The sequence below is a fragment of the Aegilops tauschii genome, chromosome 3 (assembly GCF_002575655.3).
Source record: "Aegilops tauschii subsp. strangulata cultivar AL8/78 chromosome 3, Aet v6.0, whole genome shotgun sequence".
Lineage (NCBI taxonomy): Eukaryota > Viridiplantae > Streptophyta > Magnoliopsida > Poales > Poaceae > Aegilops > Aegilops tauschii.
This window is the reverse complement of record NC_053037.3, coordinates 591,616,859-591,628,597: the sequence shown is the minus strand read 5'-3', so window position 1 is coordinate 591,628,597 and position 11,739 is coordinate 591,616,859. Positions and strand designations below refer to the sequence as shown.

Sequence of the window (11,739 nt, the reverse complement as noted above, 5' to 3'; positions counted from 1 at the left end):
GGGTGTGGAGGAAGCGAGAAGCCGCGGTCGACGTGAGTGGCGAGCAGAACACACTCACCCGGTCGCGGCTACGGCTCCGTTTCCCCCTCCGGCAGCCGCGCAGACTCGTGGTCGATCAGCCCTAACTCGGCCATATCGTCCAAGTCTTCCTGCCGAAGTGAGGATCGGATCCAATCTCCATGGATCCAACCCGACGGCAGCCCCGAGCGCGATGAAGATCCCCGATTCATCTTCTTGCTTTTCGCCGCCCCCGTCACCTTCTTCGCGCGTTCTAGCGCCGCCGTTTTCTCCTTCCCCATGGTGGCGGAGCAGCGGCGTCGAGAGTGGAGAAGTTGAACGAGGTGAAGGAGCAAGAGGAAGAAGAAGGAGAATGGGCACGCACAGTGCGGACGCCTCGGCCTCGCCGCTTTTAAAGGCCTACTTCCGAGTGGCTAACGCGTGGGCCCGGCCAATCCTGTCAAATCCCTTAACAGTCGCACACGGGATACGTGGCGAAAAAGGTGGCGCAGAAATCGAAACGTCCTATTTATCTACTCCGCTTACCACGGCGCGCTCCGCTTGGCGCGCTTCCACCAAAATTTCGAATCCCGCGAAATCCGGGATCCTCTACAACCGATCGTGCCAAAGATTCCATGTCAAAGATAACACTCGACGGGTGACGTTATAAAAACCAGTCGGCAATTTCTGAATCGATCAAGGCGACCGAAACGAAGCCGAAGTTCCAATAACTGGCCTCCATTTGGAGATGAAAGCAGGAGTCAAAGCAAGGTCAACTTCAACCTTCTTTTCACTCGGACCTCAATCCATTCGGGGGCTAATGATGAGGACATAGACCTAGGGTAGGGTAATAGGCCTGACCTATGCGTCCTACCTAAGGTCCTTGTCCTAAAAGCAAAGAAGTTCAAGAGTAAATAGAGGGAGCTCAACAAAGGTGTCGAGTGCAATCCACTCGACCTACCATTCACTCGGAGACCCCTCCTTATTTAGGTCACTCGACCACTAAACCACTCGACGTGCAGAAGACCTAAAGCCACTCCGCGCAGCAACGGTCGGGAGTTTACTCATATACTTAATGATCATTTATAGCACTTTATTACGGACGTTACCTGTAACGCCCTCTCTTTATGTACATTGAACCCTGTGTAACGTGGGCTGGTTGGGGTCCTGGCGCACTCTATATAAGCCGCCCCCTCCACTGGCACAAGGGTTCACACCCCTGTAAACACACACATACATAATCCAGTTGACCGCCTCCGGGCTCCGAGACGTAGGGCTGTTACTTCTTCTGAGAAGGGCCTGAACTCGTAAAACTCGTGTGTACAACTTCGCCATAGCTAGGATCTTGCCTCTTCATACTTACCCCCCTATACTGTCAGTCTTAGTACCACGTCACCGACAGATATATGTATGCCTGACGGTCTTGCCTAACGGGAGGATGACAGGAAATTTTTTTTTTCGGGAAGCTCAAATCTGACGGAACATTTCTTTCCTGTGAGCCAACTGTCAGCGACACCCGACAGGAATAATATTCATGTATGGCTTCTTTGGATCACAGGATTTGCAAAACAAAGGAATAGGAAAAATGAAGGATTTGACTGCCATGACATAGCCAATCCTATGGAATGCAAATCCAGAGGAACTGGTAACAAAGTGCCTTTGGCTGCATCATAGGAGACGTACAGGAATCCTATACAATAAAGTATTATTATTTCTATTTGTAAGTCTGATGTTTTTCAAACTTCCAACGGCTAGTGCAGTCAACTGCCTGAAGTAGCCGTTAGCAGCAAGTGCCTATATAACCTGATGCTACTCTCTACAACGGATAGCTCTTTTCCCTGCCCACAGCATTTGCTGCCTGTGCTCTATTCTTTCATCTTCCCCTTGCTGCCTGTGCTCTATGCTTTCATCTTCCCCTTGCTGAAGAAACCAACAAGGTTAGTGCTCATCTCCTATAGCAAAATCATACTTCCATGCTATTCAATATATCACAATCACATATTTTTTTACTGTTTCATTCAACTCCTTTTCAGCATATTTGGCTCATTTGTTGCTGCACACCATGAATCCAAGCTACCGTCGTAGATCAGAAAGTGACTATGAATTTATTCATTTTGTACTTCCTACTTTAGAAGATGCATCACAATCTTCTTCTAGTAAGAAACCAATGCATACATCAAAACTTTCGGGGGCTTGGCGTGTTCAGGAGATTTTAACAGGGCATGAAAGCTTATGCAAAAGGACTTTCCGCATGGAAGTGGACATTTTTCAAGCACTTGTTGACAAGTTGCGTGAGAAAAAACTCCTTGCTGATTCAAAAGTACTAGCAGTAGAAGAGCAAGTGGCAATATTTTTGTATGCAGTATCCAAAAATGCAACAAATGAAACCCTACAGGATTGGTTTCAGCATAGTGCAGAAACAATAAGCCGGCGATTTGGATTAGTGCTTGATGCGATCACACGGCTCACAAATGTCTATATACGTCCACCTTCCCTCAACCCACATCCAATCTTGAGCAAACCACAATTTTACCCTTTCTTTCAGGTATGAGTATGTACAATTTAGATCAAATATTTTTTAATTAATTCAGCGCAAGGTAATAACATAGAGATATCATATTTTGTTTGTGCAGAATTGCATTGGTGCTATAGACGGAACCCATATTCCTATGTTCCTATCACCAGGCCAACAAGAACCATACCGGAACAGGAAACAAACGCTCTCACAAAATGTCATGGTTGCTTGTGACTTCGACTTAAAATTTGTGCATGTACATGCTGGGTGGGAAGGATCAGCTTCTGATGCAAGAGTTCTACAAGATGCACTAAATCATGGTTTTCATGTACCTCATGGTAAATTTTACCTTGTTGATGCTGGTTATGCAAACACACCCCAATTTCTTGCTCCATACCGTGGTACTAGGTATCATCTAAAAGAACAAGGAGAAGCACGTCAAAGGCCACAAAATTACAAGGAATTGTTCAACCTTCGTCATGCTCAACTTCGGAATCATATAGAGAGAATTATCGGCATACTAAAAATGAGATTTCCTATCCTGAAAGTTGCTGCACATTATTCAGTTGATAAACAAATTGACATATTTGTGGCTTGTTGTGTTCTGCACAATTTCATACGCCTACACAAAGGAGATATGGAGTGGCCCAAAGATGCTCCCATGGAGATTGACCCGAACCAGATTGTTGATGTGCCAAATGGAGACCACGACTATCATGGTGATATACATGCATTTAATTATTCCAGACAAGCAGGAAATCAAATGCGAGATCATATTGCACAAGGAATGTGGAACCAGTATGTATCACGCAGAGCTTGACATGTATATGTAAAGTGAAGATATGATATGCAAGTTGTATTACCATTCATGTGCTTCTGATATTGATATTCTACTTCATTAAGTTAATATTCTCATGTCCTTTTTTCAGAAACATGGTTGGAGTCTGAAACAAAGAACTAGTTTATCATCTCAATCTACCAATCTAGTACTCTCATTGTACCAAAATACAGAGGTCTAGTAAACAAAATACAGAGGTCTAGTAAACAAAAGCATACTACTACATGACTAGTTTATCATCTCAATCTACCAAAATATAGAGGTCTAGTAAACAAAAGAGTACTGCTTCACTAAGTTCATTGCTAGAGAAGGGTAGGGAAAACCTCCATGTTTTCCTTAGTTTTCGTTGGTACGAGCAATCTCCCTTTTAATCCAAGCCAACCGTCGTTCATCACTAGAGAAAGACAGGAAAATCTCCCTGTTTTCCCTAGTTTTGAAGATGTCTGATGCCAACAACACATCGCCCAATTGTAGACCATCCAATCCTTCAATCGTTGTGATGCACTTGTGAATGCTAAATGGATCCTCTAGTTTCTTCTCCTCAATGGCTGCAAATCGATTTATTTCTTCCATCTTGAGCCTAAGGTATCTTTCATGGAATCCATCTGCAGAGCTTGTAGGATTTTGCTTCTGTCTTTTTCTACGTCTACTCTCAGGCTTCTCGGTGGGTGCTTTTGGGGGTATTGATTGGGTATACATTTGTTCATTCGGTGTTGATGTATGCTGGACAGAATCAAGATTTGCTCCCTCAACCTCTTCTTCCAAAGGAAATTGCAAACCTGGCTCATCTAGAGCTACTGTTGGAGGTGAAGATGATTCATATGTATCATTCGAATGTGTTGGGTGCGATGATGGAGCAGATGCATTTTTTGCCTTGTTAGCATAATAATCCATACCATGACGAGATCTTCCTTCGGCGTAACGACCTATACGTCCAACAAAAAACATATACTTAGCTCAGGAAAATATGACCTAAACTTGATATCAAATATAAAAAAGCATCATGTTTTTTCGATAAAGGGCATTTTTATAGACTCGTAAAAAAGCATCATGTAATGTTAAACTAACCATCATAGAGAGAAGCCAAATCATTAAAGTATGGAAACGACTTGTCTCGCCATTGGAGGGCCTCCTTACTATTCTTGCGAGCAACAAAACTAGCCCAAACACTTGCTGGTGCTTCTACCATCATTCTATCCTTGTCCCATCCAAACCCACTTTCTGCCAACAATTCTTTCACACTTCGATATTCCTTCTTTATATCTTGCTCCTTTTGTTTGACTTGAACAACACTAAATGATACACAAAATGCTTGATTTAGTCGATTAACAATGTTTGTCCAGGCCTCTTTGCTCCATGCATTTTGTGTTCGAAAACCAGGAACATCATGCTCTTTCAGCAAGTCAATAAGAAACAACTTCATTTGATGAGTCCACTTAGCCCTCTTCGTCATACCTAAAATTAATGACTCAAATTTAACTACAGTAGACTGCACATTCTTGTATATTATGCAAGTAATTGACACTAGGAGTAATACCTATATCACGAGGATACTCAACAGCCCCGTGATTGTCATCAATATCACCAAGTCCTTGTGATTGCCCACAACTGCGAGCACGATCGTCATCAATAGCACCAAGTCCTTGTGACTGCACACAGCCGCGGGCACGATGAACATCCATGTGAAGAAATCCTTGTGATTGCACACGGCTGCCCGGCAGCTCAAATGAGTTAAGCTGATGGACCATCTGCATTGCAAAAAAACTTATATTACAAGATTGTACTCAGAAACCCATAGTAATACGCACAAGCATGTATGAGCAGTACACACCAAGGCATAGAAATACAGCACTTCCATCTCTCAATTCCTCACAGTTTCTCTCTTCACGGACATCAGACACGCCAGATCCATCTCTCAATGTCTCAATTCTCTCTTTGCACATAAGACATCACATCAGGCACGCACACACTCAGGCATGGGAAGCACACACCCACGGCGAACCAACTAGCACGCAGATCACTCAGGCACGGCAAGCACAAACATCAGCGGGAAGCCGGTCAAGAAATTCACTCGGGCACCACAGTCGTGGGACGCGGTCCTCTGGCAGCGGGAGGACGCCAGCGACATCCGCTTCGCCCCTGCCATCAACAGCCCTCGCCGGCCAGGTGACTGCCAACGCCACACCCGATGCCTAGTTCCGGCAGGATCTGCCGCCCCCGCGCCATATCGGGCACCCCCTCCCTCGATCTAGAAATAATTGCAAGGGAAGGAGATGGACGGACTATGTGATGCGGGCTAACCTGGATGGGGCCGGCGCTGATCTCGTCGAACTCGATGAGGAAGGAGGGTCTGAGAGCGAGGTGGTCGGCGTACGGTCGCCGGGTCGCCGCCGCTTCCGTCGGGGGATCTGACCTTGTCGCCGCTTCCGCCAGTTGCGACCTCGTCACCGCTTTCGGTGCCTTTTTTTATTTCCTTCCAGAGCGATCAGAGGTGTTTTTTCTTTTTTTCTTTTTTTGACAGCAACGCGTGGTGTTTTCACACGAAGCAGCGCGGCTGTTTTGGCGCGAACACTCTCTTTTCGCGCCAGGAATCTTTCCAAGAGGTCGGACCTCAGCGTAAATTCCTCTGGGTTCAGCGCCTTGGGAACCCAATCCTAAGGAATTTTGAGAAAGCAATCCTGTGATCCATATGCAATCCGTAGGATACAATCCTGAGGTTTACAATCCAGCAAAAATCCTGTGAAAATCCTTCGATCCAAAGAAGGCTGTAGGCTACCCGTCAGGCATATGATTTCATTCCTGGCAGGCTATGGCTGTCGGATATTCCTATGGGTTGGCTGACAGGAATGATATTCCTGACAGCCAGACTTCTTTTCCTGTAGGCTCCTAGCCCACTGGCTAAGGTGCGTTCCTGGTAGTGGTGGCTAATCAATAATCTTACTCGTGGGAAAAAGAACCATACTAGATGTAACCCTCGTAATTTGCACTGGTCCATAATATGGCCACCATCGGGTCATGCCTTAAGTGCTTTTAGACTTAGCTTAAATATGCTTATAATACTAGACATAATATCTTTTATACCTAGAAATCTTATGCTTATGACTGATTTCTTGGAAGTGCAAAAGGTTCAGTCATATAGCCATGTCGAAGTAAGAGTATCGATCCCACGGGGAGTACATAAATTGGATTTTGTCTCTTGTAATGATTTATTGAATTGTGCCTGCAAATTAGTCTTATATAAAAAGAAAAATGAAGATGGAAATTTGTAATGTTTGAGTGAGTACAATAAAAAGTAATTCATGTGAAAAGAAGTAAAAGAACAACATAGAGTAAATGAATAATGAAACCGTAAATAGGACTAAGGTGCTCTCAGGGAGTCTATAATCCCCACTAATATAATGTATCATATGTGATTGCATAGTTCTAGGTTGGATACTTGAGCCACTCTTCGTGTTTTTAATGGGGCGGAGTCGGGTACAGATACGCGGTACATGAATTAGTCTACTCACACACATGCCACCATCGTAGTTTCCCCACTCTAGGTATCACTACAGTGATTAAGGGATTCCTCGTGGATGCGACCACACTAAGTGTTCTCCGTTTCTCCCCTATCAATTGTAAGGGTAGGGAGGAGAATATATTATAGTCTTGTCTTTACCCCTACATCACAGCCTTTACAACGATAGTAATATGATCCATGGCCATACAAGGCAGAAATGTTGAGTGAGGCATCTTCATAATATTCATGGACGATATTAAATCAAACATTCAAAAGAGGATTTCATATCTCTATAACATTCAACACCTATAAATACTAGGGTTCATCGGTTCATCCATATTCCCAAGAACTAGGGGACTACGTACCCACATATGGAGATAGCAAGCATCATATATATGAACGATGGTGATAAACATGAATGATAGATTGAAGTAATACAGATAGGAATCACTACTGCAGAAAGGTCCTAGGACGACGCATGTATAGGAGACCATTGTACTGCACCTTTTTAATCAACAATCCAGCTTTCATGTGTACAACTAATATTACACTATGCAAAGTTCTAGACTGTGTCAACGTTTATGATGGGTCCTTGGAACCAGAACCGTGCATGGAGCACCCAGGCCCCGATGCTGAGCAGCAACACACCCCCAACGGCCACTGGTGTGTAGTTGAAGTCGTCCTTTGCCACCGGGTACGCCACCGGCAAAGAGAAGAGCACGGTGACAAAGGCCACCCAGAGGACCGCCGCCCATCCGACGGCGAGCCCGTACTGGCCGAGATGAAACGGCCCCGGTATGAACGACTTTCGGGCTGTCGTCACCCGGAAGAAGATGGGCAGCACGTAGGAGATGTACAACCCTATGGTCGCGATGGATGCCATCGCCTGGAATGCCACCTGGCTCCCCAACGACTGCACGTATGCACATGTCAGAAAATGAGGCACACCAAGCTATGTATGCTTGGAGATGATGCATGGGAGAAGATATGTGTGTAGTCACGTACCGTGAGGGCCATGGCAAATGCCACGGCGACGGAAAGCCAGACCATGTTCAGCGGCACCTCGTGCCTGCTCACCCGGTGCCACACATTCGAGTACGGCATCGCCCCGTCCCGGGAGAAGGCGTAGCCCATTCTGTGTCACAGGAGTTGAGAGGCGTCATCATCTTAAGAAACTAAAACCAACTTGTATATAGAATTAGTACCATCAAGCATCAACTATGATCCGGTGACGAATACCTCGAGTTGCTGGTGATGGACCCGATGCCGCAGAGGAACATGGCAACGGCGATGACCCCGAGGCAGGCCACCGCTCCGATGCCGCTGCCGTACCTCACGCGAAAGGTGGTGTAGAGAGCCTGGGCGATGGCGTTGCCGCCGGCGTCGTTGTCGGGGCTCAGCAGGTACGGTATGTCTGTCACCACCGACGTGAGGGCCACCAGGTAGATCCACCCGAAGATGGACGAGAGAGCCACCGCGCTGATGATACCGATCGGCCCGCTTTTGTCTGCGCCCTTCGTTTCTTCGGTCTGCACATGTGTACAAAGTGCAGACAAGGACATATAGCATCAGGTCACCATATGTGTGTAGATCAAGTGATCAACCAAATGGAACATCATCATCATCTACCATATGTGCAGATGCGTCGTAACCGAGAACGGAGTACTGGCTCATCAGCAACCCCACCGCCATAATATAAGCCTTGTTGTGGATCCCCATGCCGTTGTCCGTGTTGAAGTGCGTGAAGATGAACTCGACGCTCGCCCTCTCCTTGGCAACTGCCGGGATCAGGATCACCAGCACTAAGATACCTACAATTTTCCCAAAGTTTAGGCAATTTCTTTTCCAGCTCCCAAGTTTTTTTTTTGAGGTGTAGCTCCCAAGTTAAGAGACAACAAACGAAGTCAATGGAATAATTTTTTGACTGTAGAATGTCATGCCATAGCATTTCCTTGTTTCTTCGGAGACCAAACTGTTAGAAATAATGGGCCTAGCTCATGTAGAATATTTGAAATCTCAAACTTGGCCCCATGTATAAATGGTAAGTGGTGGTTCTAAAGTTTAGTATCACCCTGTGCAAGACTTCTTTATATATTGGGTTCTCTACACCACATTTAGATGTGCGAAGGAGAGAAATAAAAAAACACATGCGCGCGCTCGCTCGTTTGGCACGGACCAGGGCGCCGCGCGTGCATGCGACATACGCGTGGATGGTTTGCCGAAATCCGGTCTGTTGCCTTCCAGGGGAGCAACTTCCTTTTGCATACAACTTAGAAACGAAGTCAGTATTACATCGGGATCGCGACACGATACCACCTTTGGTCCTATTATATATACTACTACCGGCCGCGGTCAAAATAGACATCGAAAGCACCTGAGGTTTTGCCTCATCTCACAACTTGCGCCGCCATCTTGTGATCCTGCACCGTGAGAGGACCAACCAGGTTTTTGGGAAGCGCTTTGCGTGATTGCTCAAATTCTTCATCATGGGCCGTCTTTCTTCCAAGTCTGGCGGCGCCACACATCATTGTCTACAAATGCCATCAGCAACAGATCACCGCCAACATCGTCATCAACAACGACGCTCCTCCAGCAGCTCACGAACAGCACGTCCATCGTGATGTGTTCATGTTTCTACTTGTAGTTGTTGTTACATGTGTGATGTTACTGTGCATGTTTTCATGTTCATCTAGTATGCTAGATTTTTGCATGCTGTTTACTGTTCTAGTCATGAATTATTTACTGAATTAATCATAAATTCGAATAATATTCCAACAGAAACCCTATTAGAGACCAATTCCCCGACATCAACAAAGTTACATTTTCCCTAGTTTTTCTCCTTGTTTCTAAATTTTCTTATATTCTACAGTTTTCTTCTAAATTTTGTGATATTTTATCTATTTGCTGACTACGTCATGAACGCAAAGTCACCACCATGGCATCAGTAATACCTCTAATGTCAAAACCAAAATCTTGAGTTCTGCGACCAAGTCTACAATTGACAATAGTCCAAGTACTACTGAACCAAAACTGGAGGTACTATAAAAGAAGATGCGAATTTCTGACATGGATTGTACCAGTATTTTCTAGAGCATGGGTAGAATTAACCATGTCGGAACAAATACATGCATCGAGACAAAAGAAGGATCAAAGTCAAGATAAATGTACCGGCGACGTTCCAGAAGGCGCCGAGCTTGCCGAACCAGGAGAGCCAGCGGATGGGGAGGCTGTTGATGAGGCCATGCAGGACGAGGATGATGCCGTAGATGGCCAGCACGACGTACTTGGAGGCCAGGTAGCCGCCGCCGTTGGCCCCGCCGGTGCCGAGCAGGACGATCACCTGGATGAGCTGCGCCAGCGAGAAGTCCACGCTCGTTGTGCCCGCCCACTGCATGATCGAGACGGTCAAGTGGTCAACACAGGAGGCTAGACCGTGTCAGCAACGCTGCCAATAGTTTACAAGAAATATACTACTTGTAGTACTTTTTTTTTCAAGAATGAGTTCACTACATCAGCCGGCCGGCCGTTGCGTTGAGTCGTTATGGACTCGACTCCACATGCCGCAGGGCTGCTAACTAAGAGAGTAAGTTGACTACTGCTACTAGAATATTTGTATGGCAGATTCATCTTATTTTCTTATATGAAAGATTTGATAAACTCCTGTGGCAATGGCACTAGTAGCTGCTGCTGCCAAAAATAGTCTAACACTGAAAGGATCTGATGAAATTGGAGCAGTACCTGTCCCACGATGTTGAACCAGCCGGTGACCCATGAGGCGAGAGGCGCCCACTCCTTGCCGGCGAGCTTGGCGCTCCAGTAGTAGAGCCCGCCGGAGGTCGGGTACGCGGAGCAGATCTCCGCCATGGACAGCGCCACGCAGCCGTTGAACACCGTCACCACCAGCCACCCCAGCGTCATGGACGCCGGCCCGCCGTACCTCAGCCCCGTGTTGTACGTGGCCGTGACGCCCATGAGCACGGAGATGATGGAGAAGGAGAAGGCGAAGTTGGAGACCGCGCTGAGCCCGCGCTTCAGCTCCTGCTTGTACCCCAGCTGGTGCAGCCGCGCTCGGTCCGCATCCGCCGTCTCCGCGGCGCTCCGTCGCGGCGCCATCGTCGGCCGATGAGATCTCTTCCGCCGAGTTCCTCTTGGTAGCCTGGTATTGGATGGTGCTTGAGCTTGCTAGAAATGGTGTATGGTTGGTGACAGAGAGGGAGGGAGTCAAGGGAGGGAGTGGAGTGGAAAGGATCCACGATCTGCGCCGTGCCGGCATCGGAGCAATCATGCACGATTTGTTATACTTCTCCATGTTCCCGTCCGATCCTCTGATTCGTCCTACGTGTTTGACCAAAGGGGGAAAGCTAAAGTGATGTTTTGTGTGTAGCGCGGTTCAACGTACTACCATTTTCTTCTTCTTTTGCTTCAAAGAAGGAAGATGCATGTAATCCACGTCACATGGCAATATTGGACTGGTCGTCGTGCGTGGAATTGTTCATGCTTTGGACGCAGCGCGAGTGAAGTGGATCTACAGTAGTAGGCTAGTAGCGTGGTGGATCGGTGCAATTGGGTCATAGAATTCTTTTGGGCCACCAAACTAGCTTGACTTCAATACAGTGCAAAATATGGCAGATCTGCGTATTATATTATGCTAACATGGCGTGTTATGTTTACATAAGCTTCATGTGCAGTTGAACTCGCAAGACACAAAATTCTGCTACATATCAACATGTATGTTTTTTTCTTTCAAAAAGGAGGTTAAACCCCCGGCCTCTGCATCATTGTGATGCAGAGTGAATAGCAAAAAACTACCACATTACGGGCTATCGTTCCGAAAAACTACCGCTTTTTTTAATTTTTTAAAAAACTACCACAAAAGTGGCTGGCTGTTCC

The 11,739-nt window shown here is 46.3% G+C and overlaps 2 protein-coding genes across 2 annotated transcripts; both read right to left on the bottom strand.

Moving 5' to 3' along the window:
* Positions 1-1,587: 1,587 nt before the first annotated feature.
* LOC109753540 (L10-interacting MYB domain-containing protein-like) lies at positions 1,588-5,820 on the bottom strand. Its single transcript, XM_020312450.4, has 5 exons — positions 5,652-5,820; positions 4,888-5,098; positions 4,419-4,805; positions 3,376-4,276; positions 1,588-1,917 (listed from the first exon to the last, which is right to left on the bottom strand). The coding sequence occupies exons 2-4, from the start codon at positions 5,096-5,098 to the stop codon at positions 3,687-3,689; spliced, it is 1,188 nt and encodes a 395-aa protein (XP_020168039.1). The 5' UTR covers positions 5,652-5,820; the 3' UTR covers positions 1,588-1,917; positions 3,376-3,686.
* Positions 5,821-7,225: 1,405 nt separating this feature from the next.
* LOC109753543 (amino-acid permease BAT1 homolog) lies at positions 7,226-11,229 on the bottom strand. Its single transcript, XM_020312453.4, has 6 exons — positions 10,588-11,229; positions 10,018-10,237; positions 8,479-8,660; positions 8,089-8,378; positions 7,855-7,984; positions 7,226-7,762 (listed from the first exon to the last, which is right to left on the bottom strand). Exons 1-6 carry the CDS (start codon positions 10,960-10,962, stop codon positions 7,412-7,414), a joined length of 1,548 nt encoding a protein of 515 aa, XP_020168042.1. The 5' UTR covers positions 10,963-11,229; the 3' UTR covers positions 7,226-7,411.
* Positions 11,230-11,739: the final 510 nt, after the last annotated feature.